The sequence below is a fragment of the Amblyomma mixtum genome, chromosome 1 (assembly GCF_055824585.1).
Source record: "Amblyomma mixtum isolate Tamu chromosome 1, ASM5582458v1, whole genome shotgun sequence".
Taxonomy (NCBI): Eukaryota; Metazoa; Arthropoda; class Arachnida; order Ixodida; family Ixodidae; genus Amblyomma; species Amblyomma mixtum.
Window position 1 is genome coordinate 199,368,359 of NC_143012.1, and position 17,617 is coordinate 199,385,975.

At 44.3% G+C, this 17,617-nt stretch overlaps 1 protein-coding gene across 2 annotated transcripts in view; it reads right to left on the minus strand.

The window, feature by feature from the left end:
• Positions 1-837: 837 nt before the first annotated feature.
• The window catches only part of LOC149370516 (MAM and LDL-receptor class A domain-containing protein 1-like), a 197,706-nt gene continuing 180,926 nt past the window's right edge, over positions 838-17,617 (minus strand). The window contains exons 54-60 of one of the 2 annotated variants that reach the window (XR_016285828.1): positions 15,913-16,104; positions 13,228-13,359; positions 11,743-11,889; positions 7,259-7,367; positions 5,409-5,464; positions 3,195-3,318; positions 838-1,103 (exon numbers count right to left, since the gene is read on the minus strand). Coding sequence is in view for 1 of the 2 variants with exons in the window: in XM_089562058.1 (XP_089418184.1) it covers positions 1,090-1,103; positions 5,409-5,464; positions 7,259-7,367; positions 11,743-11,889; positions 13,228-13,359; positions 15,913-16,104 (650 nt within the window). In the remaining variant the exon portion in view is untranslated. The remainder of the gene's footprint in view (positions 1,104-3,194; positions 3,319-5,408; positions 5,465-7,258; positions 7,368-11,742; positions 11,890-13,227; positions 13,360-15,912; positions 16,105-17,617) is intronic. The other variant, XM_089562058.1, reaches the window with a different exon arrangement.

Here is a 17,617-nt window from a genome sequence, read left to right on the forward strand (position 1 = left end):
ACAAGCTGGCCCAGCTATCCACATTTCTGAAATATGTATGACGTTCATTCTGTCGCCTTAGGGCCATTTAACATGCTGCGACTAGAACGGAAATAGTCGGCCTAGTCGGTGACGCCGCAGTGCCCTTTTCGCTCAGTGCTTTCACATGCAACGCGTACCCAGCGAATTCAGTCGGAGGGACACGGAAGGTTGCTCGATGTTCGCATAGGCAACCCACGATTAAACGCGACAGAAACGCTGCACGGAATGTGTGGATGATGTTATGACCAGCGTGTTTTTAGATGCAAGGCAATATTTCTTATGTTTTAAGTAGAATAAACAGCTTTGCTTACGCTGCGGCAACAGCTTCCACGTGACCCCACGTCACGCGCCGTCTCGGAGCTCTCCATTGGTCAGTCGCAGAGCGAACACACCGACGCTGCGACTGAATTCTAACCGGATGGAACTCGGTCGCAGGCCGTTTGCGGCTAGACCGACGGCCCTCCCCAGTCGCAGACCGACCGAATTCGCAGCGCCGCAGGCGAGAATCGCAAGCATGTGAAACGGCCCTTAGGCGCCGGCTACACCAAAGGTGGCGAAGACGAAAGATGCAAACCCCAGAATATTGATTAGTTACCAACTATCTTAACCTTCGCACCCCATGGGGCCTGACTTCTTACACACTTACTAATTATTTTCTTTTTTAGAGATTACCAGGCTGCGGCTAACGACACCAAGCACTGACTGCTGTTCAGACCTCCCACTCGAAAATGTCACATCAGTTCAAAAGTTAAGCAGTGCCTTTTTGAATCATAGATAGGAGCTCGGGGCCGGTCTGGGTTTTGGAGGGCGAAGGACTTCTGTACAAATAATTTATTCAAAAAGTTCACTGTCAGTGTTTAGCTTAACCACTTTTACAATCCATACCTACCTGGGTGTTGGAAAGAGGCATTTATTTCTTTCACAATCGCACATACATATAACAGTCATGATGTATGTTACAGGTATAGCAAATGAATTACCTTCTTGAAAATGCCAGTGCGAACTTTGATTGCTTAAAATATTCAGCGAAGTGTTTATAACAATTTTATGCTGTACATTCCTTGATCATCAGCTGTACAGTCCTAGGGAAAAGAAAGCGATGGAACAATATTAGTTCGTGAAACAGGAGAATACATGATTGGAAGTGTCGTTAAACATTTTAATGCAAATATAAAATAAGACAAATAGTTATTTCTTTTGAAGGTCAAGCAGCGCTAACGACAATTTGGGAATTGAATATGACATTTATTTCTGCCAATACAGGACTACAAACATTCGAAAGTTACGAGAAAGTCTGGACAGGGATCCAGTTCACCAGTTTTTTAACCACCTGTCGCGTGACTCTGGAGACGCGCAGACTTGACGTCTCCGCGAATGGAGACGCTCAATGCAAGATTGTAAGAATGCGTAAGGATACCCTATAAACCAAGCGTCTGGGGGCTCAGTACGGTAGATTGATATATCCAACACGGCTCCAGAGTAGCCAAGATGTGCTGAGCCTGAAATGCTTCTGCAAAGTTCCGTTCATAATGATATCGGAGCTCCATTGAATATCACAGCTTTGTTTGCAATAGAATACGCACGGTCCAAACTAGTTCACTACAATTACGAAGCTTTTGCTGGTTGTTTGAGCGTTGCTGCAGTTTTTCCGGACCTTCGATCAGCAGTGAAAGATTGGTGAGTATTTTTTTCCTACTAAAAAACGCTCAAATTTAACCTGCTTCTGTTTGCTTCTGTTCTACCTGTCACATTAGCGTAATAGAGGTTTGTTAATGGACGGTGTCATTTTCTATTGATAGAAGATAAACGAGCAACCAGGGAAATAAAATGTTTTCGCGCAAATGCTTAAGGCAGCCTCCAGGTCTGAAGGAACATTAAAAAACAATACAGTATCAAGGAGAGTTGAATGCATTTGTATTCATCTCTCTCTGACAGAGACTGTTTGAAAGGGTTTCCCGGTCGGTTTTCACTCTGATCGAAAATTTCTATCCTTCGGAAAGAAGCCGAAGCACGACGGTTAGAATGTAAGAAAGACAAGAAATTTCAAAATTTTATTCCAAGGTGCCATGAAATTTTTTACGGTTGTATTCGTTTCTGGTGGAAGGAAAAAGTTCAAAACAGTAAATATTGGTCCTCGTAGAATGGCGCTCGGCTGCGGGACATATTGCACCGGTTTCGTCTAAATACTTCTGAATGCAAGTTTCAAGTCTCACCGGCGTCGTTCTTATTATCTAGGTAATTAAACCTATACAATATTACAACGTATCGTTGCACATTTTTCTCGACAGTTACCTCGAAAGTGTTACCTTTTAAACTTTGAAGCATGAATTTTTTAAGGGTTTATTAACATGTGCTCAACATGTAATAGCAGTCCATAATACGGACAAAAAATGTTGACTCATCTCCTCTGGCTCATCTCATCATCCTTCGCGCTTATGAAGTGTTTGACCACCTCGCTAAATTTAAACTTGTGATTAAGCTTTTGGTGTTTCCCCAGTCATATTAAATTGGACGAAAGCATACCATTGCTATAACATGTAGTTTGCCGCCATAGCTGGGTATCCTTCCAATACGCTGCACGTTTCATTGACAGTTACGCAGATAAGGGTTTTAAGGACGATGCTAGCTGATTTACGTTAATAACACAACGGCTGAGATATAGCCTACACAATATCCGCCTGTTAGCTGGAAAATTGCCTTTTCTACAAACAGGTAAAATGGGAAACTTGTGAAAAGATTATAGCCATTAAAATGAAAATTAACGAATGGGGTCCGATGCCGAGTATGCCGTTGAACTGCGAAAAACAGTGCTGCTTCGTGCCACGAATAGGAAAAAATGATATTTGTTTTTGTGCCTTATTTTTATAGGCCGTAAAGGAAGTCAATGGATAGAAATACATAGGAGTTTAATTACTAACCCTTTTTCGTTGTCTACATTTATTAAAATATAGGCGCATCTGCTACAGTGTTGTCTACGCAGTGGTAAAGCGGTATTCATTTGTGGGACAAATATCTTCCTTTCAAACCTCTTGCAAAACGCTTTCGCTTAAGCATTTCTAATAGATTCTACGAAAGCTATGTCTTGAACGCATATAAGTTAAGGTATTTCGTGGAAGCGCTAATTGCAAATATGACGTACAAGTACCTACAGAGAGTGGTCAAAGTATTCTTACGGATTGTCCTTGGCTGAGAGGTCCGAAATGTATTATTCCCGGCGTAATATAATTGTATATATATAAATATTTCTCGTGAAACATTAAATAGTCCATCATTCCTTTGCTTTGTACCCTGGTACAGCTGAAAGTAGCATGATGTTAGCTCTTCAGTTTTCACTGCATAGTACAAACACGCAGTTATGAAGCCCGTAACACTACGCGATTTGAATCGAATATTGTGCCAAAAAAAACTTCTATCCCTGTGGTCACTGAGAAAAGCAACTTCACTTAATCCAAAAATAACGTGTATGGTTAGACCACTCGGCCACGGCGTGACGAGTGTTTTGAAATGAACATAGTGCCTAACAACCTAAAACGCGAGGTCTGATGAGTGTTTTCTGAGAATGTCAACATAGGTCAGTTTCTCCTCGGTATTTTTCTTGATTTTCCTCTGTGAAGGCACTGCCCGTAGAAAACGCGCGCCTTGTTCCACTGAAAGCCTGTGCATGTTAAAGGTGCACTGAAGAGGATTCTGAACATGTCTTTTTGCCGCGGGAACTCGATCCACACGTTCCTAGCATTCTTAGAAACAGTGACTTATTGCCCTGTGTGGCCGATTTCCCCAATTAAAACGAATTAACGTCCGGCTCCCGCCTTTTTTTTTTTAATTCTGCCTCGTACGGTGGGCGGAGTCGACCAACGCGTGGAGCGCCTTTCACCCAGTCCCGTGGAGGCTTTGCTTTCGCTTTATTTTGTGTTTTAGGTTTCCATGAATAAATAGTTTCATTCGCAGATAATATAGCCGCAAAATAAGCCCGAATAAATAAAAATACGCGCGGACTATTTGCTACTACGGACTACTACGTATTACTCCGCCGATGGCAGAGCGGCAAGCCGCCACGGGACTGGGTGAAAGGCGCTCACGCGTTGGTCGCCTCCGCCCACCGTACGAGGCAGAATTAAAAAAAATAAGGCGGGAGCCGGACGTTAATTCGATTTAATCAGGGAAATCGGCCACACAGTGCAGTAAATCGCAGTTTCTAAGAAAGCTCGGAACGTGCAGTTTGAGTTCCCGCGGCAAAAAGACAAGTTCAGATTCCTCTTCAGTGCACCTTTAAGAGATGGAAGCTGTTTATTATTATGGAGCCGTGATTTTGTCACCCACAACTGCTCCCGTATGATACCGTTTCCATCGCCTTCCATTGCTTAAAGCTACACTGAAAACAAACTGAAACTTTCCACTGTCAGTTTGGGTAACCGTATTTTAACGATAACCGACGCTACTTAAACTTTCAATTAGAGTTTTTATTCGGAAACAGGGGTGTCACCATCGTCGGTCCATTTCATAACTTTGCTTAAAGCTACACTGAAAACAAACTGAAACTTTCCACTGTCAGTTTAGGTAACCGTATTTTAACGATAACCGACGCTACTTAAACTTTGAATTAGAGTTTTTATTAGGAAACAGGGGTGTCGCCATCGTCGGTCCATTTCATAAGATCTATTTGTCTGTGTTTAGGGGATGGGGAGAGGGGGGGGGGGGGCTGCGCAGGATCCAGAGGTCTGGCTGTATCATCGTGCACTTCGCAACGGTGATCGCGAACTTTTTGCGGTGTGAGCATTAGAAGCTTTATTCGGATGAAGGGAAAGTACACTAGTCTAACTTCTGCAATAATAAACAGCCTTTTTGCTGCCGCAGAAAGAGGAACATGATCAGGTAAATTAGTCGTCAGTGTCTTTGAAAACTATTAAGGCTGTTCCGGTGCGGTGTTAGTAGGAGACATATAGAGACAACACTATTTTCGGCACGTACGGGAGTTCACTGAAAGCCTGCATCCCGTGAAAAAATTTAGCACGTAACCTGCACGATTTCTAGTTAAGACACGTGCCTTTTACGATTTCCCTGCCGTGACCCTAATGGTATATGAGGCCTGGCTAAAAAGTAGACTTGTTTTTGACATTTTCGTTAAAAGCCTATAAAAATATGTGCTTATCGATTGCTTTAGAAAACATGCCTTCAAGTGCTCAATACCTTAGTGATCACTTTTCTTCAATTAAAATGGGGAGGGTAGATAGAAAAGCGCATTTTTTGTGTTTGATGCTGAGGAATTGCACCAGCACAGCTGTACAATTTTAAAAATCTGTTCGAGGACAAAAAAGGCACTGTCGGCAATTAATAGACTCATGAGAGCTTACCACATCACTAAAGCCGTAATGAAAATTGGCACTTACTTGTCTCATCTGTCGAGGCGTCGTATGAAGGGTTGTCGAGAGACAATGGCGGGTTCCTGGAGTCAAGTACAAAGTGTTATTTTTGTTGGCATCAAGATCACTATTTGTGTTTCTACAAAAATTTTTGGGCAAAATCGATTTGGACAGCATGAAAAAATAACTCCGGCATGCATAAGCGAATCCAGTATGCCCTCAGCTTTGTCTTCCTTTTAGAGAAGTACGCTGCTAAGATTAACATGCGAAGAAGAAACTTTTATCAAAGTGCACACCGCTACCGCTTAGCGCGTACCGCGCCCCGCAAGTACGCACTCGCTGACTGGTCCCGACGCGACAGGCGTGCGCAACGCCGCTGGCCGCTGCGCGCCCTCTTTTGGAGCACCCACGGCGGTCTTCTCATGCTCACTGACGGCATTTGCTAGGAGGCAAGCGGTAGCGCTATGCTCTATGTTAAAAGCCTCTATATTTAACGAACAGAAACCAGAACGGTGAAGCGGACGTTTGGAACTGCTCTTCTCTGTTCATAATTGTTTTCGTTAGCTCTGTCCGCTTCAATCTATGAAGCTGCCAATGGGTCTAGTTGGTTCTTCATGCTTGACTTCCTTTGCATGCTACTCTGGGTACGAAAGAACTCTCAGCGTTCTCCGCCGGTGGGTTTTTAGTTCTTGTTCTTTCGTCCCCAGTGTAGCGCATTGGGGAGCCAAGCGTGTAATCCTAAGCAGAGAAGCTCAAGGAAAAACGAAGTTGCAAGCAGCCCAATTCAAGCACTTCCCAACTTCTTAGTTTTCTCCACTGAATCAAATTTAACACACAGTGCTCTGTTCTGAAAACTGAATTCATTTTCCTGTCTGAATTTCCTCCCTGTAAGCTAATATCGACAGAAGGGTTTCAAAGAATTCACTCGTGAGGACAAAATGGGAATCTCTACTGCTATCGCTCCTTACAACCGAGATACTTTCGTCCATATGGTAGATATTAGTAGTGGATTATGTCCAGCAGGTTCACCTCAATTTCGGAGCCACGCTCCAAATTTTTTTATTAACGCGAAATTCAACGTTATGTTTCTCGTACCATTCACTTGTTCTACAATAGCACCCATTATATTTTCACATCTGAACTACAGGAACCAAGGCGTATGAGGTTTTTCCGCACAAACCAACTTTCTTATTTTCTGAACGAAGACCTTTACTCTACCATAACCAAAGCACTGTTACCTCTGTCGTTGATCACTACCATTAAGAAAAAAGCAAATAAATGCAATATCAGGTGATTTTGTCTATAGCTAAAGCAAGCTTTCTTTTGTAATCCAAAGGCGCTTATTTGACTTGAGGCTGTATTGCCTGGCTTAGCGAAAAGTTGATTTGAACGAGTTAGTAAATGTTCATTGTGGCAAAACAGCGTATAAAGCGACGCACCAAAACAAAGAAAGACGCAGGACAAATGCTTGCATGAAGAACGTTGTCAAAGTGAGCAGATAGTGAGGGTCAGGATTGCCGTTCTCCTTCGAGGCGGAAACAACTGCAGTATTTGCACTTTTAACTATATTTCACCATCATGTGCGCTGCAAGTACAACCCCACAAAGGCACTCTTAGGTTTGCACTCGTGCCACTAAAGCTAGTGAAAAACCGCATTCTTAGCTGATGGCTCAGTTCATGCACTCTTAGTTCATTCAGTGCCTTCTCAAAATTTTGCTTTCATGGCCTTGGCGAGAGTTTACAGTGCTGGTTCAGTGTCTCCCTGGATTCTGGTCCGCCGTTTTTGTTGCACTGTTTTATCTGGGTACATTTATTGTAACCACTGTAATATAGTTTTTTTTTTAAAAAGTGAACTTTTATTAGAGGTGTCTACTTACTTGGGTACTTTCCGCCATTTGACGACGACAACAGTGAGCACAACAGCGAGAACGAGGACAACCAAAACGACAATGATGCCAATCACAATGGAAGCCTTTGAAGAACGCTCTGCAAAAGAAGGAAAATATATAGCCGGAAAAACGGACTATATTAGCCATTCGATCGGCAGTTATAAATTCTCGCTGTGCAACATGATTCCAGAGGTTAAGTAATTCATGAAGTTTCCACTGCAAACACAAAAATAGAGTATTTTACTCATAAAAGGGCCAGAACTCGAGCCTCTAGACCCACTTATTCGAATTTTTCTTATAAAAATGGGCAAAAAATTACGATCGACCGCCTGAAAACGTACAATTTGACATTCAGAATATTGCCACGTATCATTGTAGCGTCCGTTCGTTCGCGCAAGGCCGCAGAAAAGGGGTGTTATCATTTTTGTTCCTGACGCGAGAAGCGACCGGACTAATCTCGATTGTTCACAGCCATGAACAGCTTCGCCTACGTGTTTCTAGATTACTCTAGCTGATCTCGACCTGTTATCTCGAAGTTTCCTAGCCGGCTTTAAATTGAGCGATGCCGCGAGCGGAGGGCATTCGTAGATCGACGATTGACGATCACGCTTGTTGCTTACGCCGAGTGATTCAGTTCTTTTGCGGGCGCAAGTCAGCCCTAATAAAGAGCTTCGTTTGCAAGTATTTCTGATGTCTTCCTGACCGCTGGACTGCCGTCACTAAAACGTGACATCTGGTGGAGGTGCTGGGTAGCCTTCCATGTACCGGACACCCCCAGCAAGTCGCGATGCCAGCCCTTCGAGTCATTCACCGGAGGACTTGACTCCAGTCTACCACGCAGCCTCTTGGAGCCTCCAGCCATGACTTACGCCGCAGCAGTGCGCCGTCCTGCACCTCGACGACGGCACCTAAGCCCCTATCGCCATTAGCCAGCTGCGCTGGAGCGCCGCCCTCTCGCCCCAACCTGCCCGTCCTACGAGCGTCGCACACGGCCTAGGAAATGCGACGAGTGGAGAACACCCGACCAGCGCCGCCAACTATGCTTCCACTGTGGAGAAGCCGGTGACATTCTCCGCTACTGCCCATACAGGAGAATGGGCATCCGAGGATTTTCTTACGACGCCCCACGACCCCGACCTGGCCTGCCACCAGCCGCAATCGAAGAGTTCTTGCGTCGAAGAATACTCATCGCCGAGCCGCCCATCTCGTTCTCCGTCGCCATCGTCACCGCGCTATGTATCTCCTAGCCGAGGCTACGCAGTGCGTGGACGCTCCCCCGGCCCCCGAAGGTTAAACTGAATAAAGCAGCCTCTGGAGGTGAGGTTGCTTCTGAGCGCAAGAACTAAGACCGTCCATCGACGAAAACACAAGACTATGCCTTAACTACGACGACGACCCCTACGGCGACGACACCTACGACGACGGCCTCTACGACGACGGCCCCTACGATGACGGCCCCTACGACGGCCCCTACGACGACGGCCCCTACGACGACGACTCCTACGACGACGACGACCCCTACGACACCGACGACCCCTACGACGCCGACGACCCCTACGACGCCGACGACCCCTACGACGCCGACGACAACTACGGCGCCGACGACAACTACGACGACGACGACGACACAGCCAGACTTGAAGCTTTTACCGCTGCCCTTAAACTTTATTACGAACGCTAAAGGACTCGAAGTTCGCATTCTCCGCGTTTATTTTCATTTTAAAGCATCGAGACGATACTTCTTTGCGAGGGGGGGTAATGCCACGTATCATTGTAGCGTCCGTTCGTTCGCGCAAGGCCGCAGAAAAGGGGTGTTATCATTTTTGTTCCTGACGCGAGAAGCGACCGGACTAATCTCGATTGTTCACAGCCATGAACAGCTTCGCCTACGTGTTTCTAGATTACTCTAGCTGATCTCGACCTGTTATCTTGAAGTTTCCTAGCCGGCTTTAAATTGAGCGATGCCGCGAGCGGAGGACATTCGTAGATCGACGATTGACGATCACGCTTGTTGCTTACGCCGAGTGATTCAGTTCTTTTGCGGGCGCAAGTCAGCCCTAATAAAGAGCTTCGTTTGCAAGTATTTCTGATGTCTTCCTGACCGCTGGACTGCCGTCTCTAAAACGTGACAATATGGACTAAAACACGACAGGTGCTATAACGTACTATAGGGATAAAATTCTGCAGGACGCGTGACGTGTAATATTGGTTTATAAGTGCGTTGTGCGCTATTGTATGCCTGATTTCATTAGTACGTATTATGGAGTCCAGGGCCTAATTTCATCTCCACAACTGCGATCTGCAACAGCCGGCTGATAGCAAAGCTTTTGATGTCGATCGCATGTACAGGGCACTTTTTCCCCGACTGTATTGTGAGGCACCTTCAAATGCTAGAAATAAAAATGAACGACGAAGCCTGTAGCTCGTTTTTCCATAGCATACCAAAACGCGCAGCAGACGCAAGTTCCTAAAGATGTATCGGTAAGTCACCTGGCACATTGAGTGCTACTGTCGAGATTGCGCACGATGCGTCTATTTCGCGCACATGGGCTTGTTGCTCAGAAGTTTCCTTTTTTTCCTTGTTAGTTCCTTCGTAACTGAGATATTGATTTTACATGAAGATGGCAGAGAGGACGCAAACGTGACTGTCCCTATAGATATTTTCCTCTCTTTCGTTTGTAGGTGCATTCCTAGAAACTTGTATTCTAAGCTAGCCTGCGATAACTCGACATTCGTGCGTGCCGCCCGCAGAACGTCGCTGTTTATATTTGAGCTTCTAAAATGAACTCATCAAATAGGCGATATTTCTTCCACTGTGCTGCTGCTGCGAGTCGTGCAAGAGTTGCTTCTCGTGTCAGGCCACAGAGTTTGTATAGTCGGATACAACCTAAATCTGCAGTGAAGCTGCGCCCACATTCAGCACCGCTGGAGAAAATTCTTTAACGGCGAAAAAAATTGTCCATTAAAACCTTTCTTGTTACTGAAAGAAGAGGCTTACCACCATAGGACATTATCAGCTGAAGAAATTTAAATGCCTTTCGATTCTTTGACGCAGTAAAAAATTAAAAATTTGATTTCATTTACTTTTGTGGTTCTCCAGTGGAGTAACACTGGACAGCGTCAGCCATGGCCCATTGTTACCAAATGCAACTTTTTAGGTTGTATCCTACTTTGGCATGCTTCAATTTGCTAGGAACTGTATTTTAAAGCAGACGATGTATGCAAGAAAAAATTACTCTGTAATATTGCAAAACCGCAAAGCTATTACGTTGCTCTCTTTACAATACTCCCTGGAGAAATAAATTACAATACTGCAATATTTATCCACAAGGGCAAAGCATAAATGCCATCATGGTGGTGCCCTTTTATTCATGATCCTAAGTTCAAACAAGCGTCGCTGCCTCCTGCAAAATACCCTGCTGCTTTAAGTGCAAGGATTTGCGGGACTGAGTTCCTTGATTTTTTCGCATGAATAATTTCCGTTGCAAACATTGAAGTAAAACTTTTAAGCGGCACAGAACGAGGTTGGAGATAAGACATTCATCGCATAAAATATAAATAGAAATGAAAGCAGTACGACAATCAACTATATTCTAGGCAGCAAATATCACAGATATAGCAAGAGTTTTTGTAACAATGTTTAAACATTCTAGCTCGAGATAAAAGTTTATTGCTAGAGTCTCCAGCAGTTCTAAATTATTTGAAGGTTCTTATGGAGCTTTGACTCCCTGAAATTATCCCACAGTGGTGTCTTTAATGCAACAACGGTAAAAAAGCGTTTCCTTTTCTGCTGCATGACACTACAAATTTAAGAAGGGGTCAGGTTCGCTGCAGAAGCTAAACCATTTTAAACTCGCATAGTCAGAGGCATGCTGTGCGCATTGCGCAGAATACCGAGAAGTGTTAACAATGTGGGAGAAGAATGCAATCCACTCATCTGTGCACAAGAATGACTCGCTATTCAAAGAATATGAACAGCGGTCGGCAGTACGAATATATCCTCTCTTTCCTTTCCACCCTCACGACTCTTTACAGGGGTGTTTAGTATGGCACATATATTCTGAAGTGAAAAAAAGAAGAGATGGGGGCAAACAGTTTCACGAATGGTCACTAAGTTGATAAAGAGGATGCAAATAAATTCGATAGGCTGGTACACAATGTAGAAATGCCTTTAGCGCACCATTAATCTAGGTTCAAATGAACTTAAGCACTCTTACTGTAAGTCTGGATTGACGGTGTTAAGGCAGATACTTGGGCAAGTTGGTGGTTCTTAAAGAATGAAAAAATAAGCGAGGATACGCAGGCCAAAGAAGGAAGAAGGCGGGAGCGCGGGTTCTTTCTTCGTCCTGTGTTTCTGCGATATTTTTTTCTTTTCTAGCTCGACATTACCACATGATCACGAAGCTCTTCAAAGCTCGAGTGCTTAGGCCTAAATATTTTTGCCTGATATTTGAGCATAAAGAACACGTTACCTGTCACAGCCTCCTTCACTGACACGGTGGCCGCGGACAGTTGGCAACGAAGACCTTGGAAGCCAGAACTGCAGTCACAGGAAGGGTAAGGCGCTAATGGTGTCCATCCACAGATGGCGTTATTCCGGCATAAGTAGCGTGGACACTCTGAAAAAGTGAACGGAACGAAATTATTTCCAGAATAAACTTAAAGACCTTCGCTTTTACTTACTCCATTTAGCGCACTGCTTGTCTCTTTAAGCAGGCCGGAGCATATAAACAAATAGGCCTTATTAAGCTGCCTTGGAATGCTATGCTTGAAACGTTTAAAAAAAAACCAAATGTTGCATTTTTTTTTCAGAAAATCGAAGGCGGTCACGAATGCGATACACCTATGATTTTGTAAAAACCTTTTCAACGGTTAGCATGGCATATATTGTGGATATACGAGGAGTTATATGCTGAATATCCGTCAGAATTTTCATTGCCTAATGAGCTCCCAAATAGATAGCCGTTTCTCAAGGAAGAACAATGAGTGTAGACCAACTCTGAGGTGAATAGTGCAACAAAGCCAAGAACGTTCCAATAACGCTCTCTCAGAAGTATCCACGCATCCTGACCGTCAAACAAATATCCTTAATTCCATATCAACATATTCCCTACCTGAAGACTGGGAGCTTTGGCTCGCTACACACCTGGGGACCAAAACTTCCCTGCTGTCACTCCTCAATCAGTGCGTTCACGGTGTGGTTGGCAAGGGATAGCATTGCCTTTCCCCTAGCAGGCCAGAGACGACTTTTATTTGCTTTAATCTGGTTAGGCCTATGGTGAGCGGCTATATAGTAAATTGCGCGACAGTTGCGCGCTATGCAGTTATTTCTGAATGTTTTCCTTTCTGGCGCTTCGACACTACGAACGGAGTGATATTGTTACCTTGCACCCCTTGTGCCTGAGGCCGACGAAGTTAGCGCGAGAAAGCAAGGGAGTGGATTCCTTCGCGTCAGTGGGTGACGATCTGATTTACACTCGGACTCAGCAACCGTTTACGGAGACATTCTGCATTCCCGATGCATTTCAATATCTTACGTGAAGAGTAAGAATAGTTTTCGATTTGTTTGATACGTCGACTTTGCTGAAGGGTTTAGAAGCCGGCATTTCCATCTGCATATGGTACCTACTTTTTCAATTTAAAATATCTCCGCTTCCCTAGCAGTAAGGATATGCGTTCAGGCTGCGACTTGTAGTTTGTATTCGTCAGCTTTGTTTTGTGAAGTTCTGAGACAACCTGGTAATCGATAGTGAGGAAGATTTGGCACAGAGGATATGTGCGCATTTATCTCAAATACTTTGCAGGAAATATTTCTTGCGCTTTCATGTTAAATCATTGAATAGGCATGAGATCGCTGCGTTTCTAGTAAGTTGTTTACATGGAGTTGCTATGCAGATAGTGTCACTGATCACGCAAGGTACTAGAACACCTGGCAATGTAGGCAGGAGCTTCCATACCGCGGCACATGGACTCATCTGCGCCCCCTGAACAGTCTTCGCGTCCGTCGCAGAGCAACGATCGGGGAAGGCATGAGCTGGGAGAGCGACTCGGACAGAAGAACTCGTCGTCCTTGCAGTCAGGCATGGTCCCTGAAATTGAGGTCGAAGATATTTCCTTTAGGGAGGGCCTGTATAAACGAACAGTTCAAAGCCTAAGATGTTGTGAAGAACTAGTTCAAAGGAAACAAATACAATGATGGAAGCTGGTGAAGGTAATCTTAGAACATGTTGTTTTGATTTCCATAACATAAGGCCAATTTTTTAGCTGTGGACTGAGTATACATGCAGTGAAGAATAATTAGTTTTGAGGCATTTTGAATGCGTGAAAAGTTAACAGGCAAACAATAGGCCCTGGTGCTGCTTTTATATCGAAATTACGGTTAACTTTTTTCACACTCAGCTTTAACTGGCTAGAACGCAAATACATACTTTTGGCCGAAACTTGAACCGCCGTTCAGCTCGTTTTCATTGTATAGTACGATTAGTGCGTCGCTAATTAAAACGCTCTTAGGTACTATTTCTTAGACATATCGAACAGATTCAGAGGTTGGTCTTCCACCAAAACGCGTTCGTTGTCACTCTCACTATCATGTTAATAGCGAAAGGTACTCATGACATGCTTTTAGGGCTATACCTCTGTTGCAATAAGTGGCTCGAGGTGAGTTTTACTGCTTAATTAAAAATTTCGCTTCTTTTCACACACAGGAATCCCGAGCGAACATTGAGGGCCACGATAAAAGACGAGAAAAAAGGATATAAGTGCTTTGAAGTAAGCACCAGCATGGTTGAGCGACTGAGGGAGCCGGAGTAATGAATAGCATGCATAATAATAATAGCATTTGAAAGGTCATATCTTATTCATTGCGGCATTTCTGCAAAGCTCCTGAGCGCAAATATTTCTATTGTGATAGGGTACACGAATAGCTATTGATGTGTACGAGAATCCATCGTTCCCGTAGTGTTCTTGGACACATAGCGAAGCTATACAAAAAAAGCTACGCACCCTGCACAGGAACTTCGTAGTTAAAAGAATGCTTTGTAGCCGTATGCTGCGCTTGAGTGCATGCCAAAGCGCAATTGCTCTCTTATTACAAATCAACTCCACCTTAGGAGATTCCCCTAAACATTTACGAACACTGTTACCAGGCAAAGGTATTGATCGATTCGCTCTCTCCCTGCCATATGCTAACCGTCCCGGTTAACGCAGACCTTAGAGAGACCACCTTGGAAAGCGATAGTCCCGGGTTCGAACGCCTGACCGGAGAGAATTTTTCTTGAAATACGAAGTTCCTGTAAAAGCTGTATAGCTTTCTTTTGTAGCCTTACGGCTGTGCTTCGGTGGATGCGAATCAGCCATTACTTCCTTAATATTCTGGATCATAACAATCAGGGCAGGAGCTGCACTTCCCTGCTCGAAGACTTATAGGATAGCGTGAAAATTCCCCGCGAAATTATTTTTGGAAACAGTGGCCAGGTGAGGAAGTAAACAACAGGCGCTAAGTTGCGTCAACAGAAACACAAGTATCCAGAAGTAAGCGATCTCTATGGAGACAAGTCGATGGCTGTTAGAAGGATTTCAAAGGCAGCAATATGCTGACGGTTCTATTGTGAAAGCAGTACTTCACAAGGTCAGACTGGCCCACCGGTTTGTTTGAAGGTTGACCTTGAGGGTGACCTTGGGAAAACCGTACATAAATAAATATCCGCACTGGGATTCGAACCCTTGGCGGCACGAGAGAACTATGCGGTGGATTGCAATCTACGCTGTGCATTGCATATCATATTCGTCATCAAATAATTGTACTATAAAATTAATATTCGTGCTTTGAGCTATGTTCCGGAAGTGACAAGGAGGTGTGCGCGGCACCCGTCGGTGCGCACAACGCTGTGGCAGAAACACGGCACTGAAGCATAGGCCGCCACTGTATATTGGACAAATTCGCATTTACAACGAAAAAGTAGAGAACGCGCATAACTGGCTCCCTTAGTTAGTGGACACATCAACCACGCTTTCAGGTGAGGCGGTTGGGTCGAACTGCAAAAAAACTGTGCTTGCACGGAATATTTCGTGCTAAGCAAAGCTAAACCACCAGTCAACTTCTTTTTTCAGTTCTTACTCAAAGAGCTGTACATTCTTTTAATGCTTCTGAAAATCTGCCAAATCAGTTCTTCAAACTTCTCTTTGAGAGACGACGGCGAGAAACTATACGGAGACAAGCTCGTACAAAATCTACATAAGAAAAGATAATAAATATTTATGAAAAAATTTCGACAATCTTAGTTCACTGCTTTCCCTGTGAGTGGTTTTCCTTAGAAATATTTGCTCGCGCTCGGTTTGTAGGCCCAGGCAGAAGGGCTTCAATTAAAGATCACCATATTCTTTAAACGCGCATGTGCTTTTCTTTTTAAATAAATCATGGATATTTTAACTGATTTTTAAGAAAATAAATACGCTGTTGTGATACAACTAATCCGACAATGCAGTAAAGGGGTTGCTGTCCCTTTGCGAGCAATAATTGTAAAATTTGTGCAGTGGCTAGAAGAGCACCATTTCTGATGCAGCACTGATCATAATAAGTTTAAAGGTTAGACTTTCAAAGATAAAAAAGATCTGAGTAGAGCAAGCACGAAGTGTTCCCATACCACAGTTTTCGTCAAGTCCATTGGGACAGTCTGGAACACCATCGCAGACCAGCACTGCTGGAATACACGTTCTGCCATCCCGGCAGTTGAATCGACCTCGTGGGCATTCGACTGATGGTCCTGGTGGTCTGGCGGTTGGCATTCCCCCTTTAGTCGTCTCGGATGGAACTTCGCCGGTAGGCCAGGTTTCCTCTGGAATAAGTTAGCAACAAGGTAGTCGTTACACAAACCAAATAAAGCATGTAGGTGCTATTTTTGATAGTGACTGATGCGCTCTGTGGGAGTGCTTGAATTTTGTAAGAGGATTCCGAAAGTAAATTTTATTGCTTCCATCTGCTTTAGAAATCATTGTTTCGGGCTGACATTTCAAGATGTGTGCTGCTTTTCGAGATCGAAGAAATCCAACGCTGAAATTACAACGGCAGCACGGCAACCAGTGAAGGTCATTGATGCTTTGGGGCTTTGCACATGACCACAAAAAACAAAAAATTCAGGGGGGCTGTTTGTTGACCTAAAGTGAGGTGAGGCGAAAGCCTTAAGCGCAGTGTTGCTGCTTGTGTCAGTGGTGTGTGGTTAAGATGTTAAGCTTCGCCTCTATGAGTGGAACGCGACAGCGTCATGCAACGCTACCAGGGAGTCCACAGTACGCCATCGCCCGTTCGGCTCTACGCCTTGCTCGAGGGTCAATTGGTTAATGAGGAAAGGAAGTGTATCTGTCTCGCATATTTCGGTGGACGCCTGAACCTCGCCGTAAGGGAAGGGAGAAAGATAGAAATGAACGAAAAAGTCGTATTAACCAGACGCGCCTTTGTTCATTCCAAACCATCGAGCTTGCACGCCGAAATGGTTAGCGAGCTCGTCTCGCACTCCTGAGACCCTGGTTGGATTCCCCAACTCGACAAATTTCTAACTCGGTTTTATTTATTTATCTGGTCTGACAAGAAATGTTAATCAGGCTAAGTGGCCTTTACCAATGTTCTAATGCCATCCAGACATCTTTTTTAGTGGCATCCAGACAGTATTTTTTCATCTTTATGAATGACTATTGCGCCGCATATGCTGTCTTTCTCAAACTATGGAGGCTCAGGTGTTTTTCAGCCGTAATACTTATTGTCCTTATACATTCGTTTTTTTTTTCTTTAGCGTCCTCATGCGCTGGGTGGGCTCATTGTTGTGAGGCAGTACGGTGAAACCTGTGGTTAAGCAGAGGCGCCCAGATCACAGAGGCGCAGGTGCACGTTGTGGAAGAAAAACGCCCACCAGCCCATGCAGACTGTCCTTCATCGTTTCTGGAGACGCGGTATGCAGCTGTTTTTCCTGTTTATTTTTCATGCTGTGTATGAACTGAGCGAATACCTAAGCCTTAAAATGGGACAGGCCGATATTTCCAGACTTGTTTTTATCTTGAAACTCTGTTGTAAATTACTCAAATGTTGCCTGCAGAGGCCAGTGGCATTTCAAGGTTCGACAAGGTTATTTTTAATAAATGTCACTAAGACAACGCGCTGCACTACACTCGCTTTGCGATGAACCAATGGCAGGGCTTTTCGTTTCGAAAGCAAGTAAACTCGGTTGCGTTCATGTTTCCATGGAGCATAATCGTCCACAGCCAACCGATATCCCTAAATACTAGGTTTATAAGAGAGCTTGTCCTCGGTATGAGTTTAAAACAGCTCGTCGCAACCGTACTAAGAGTTGTGTTGTC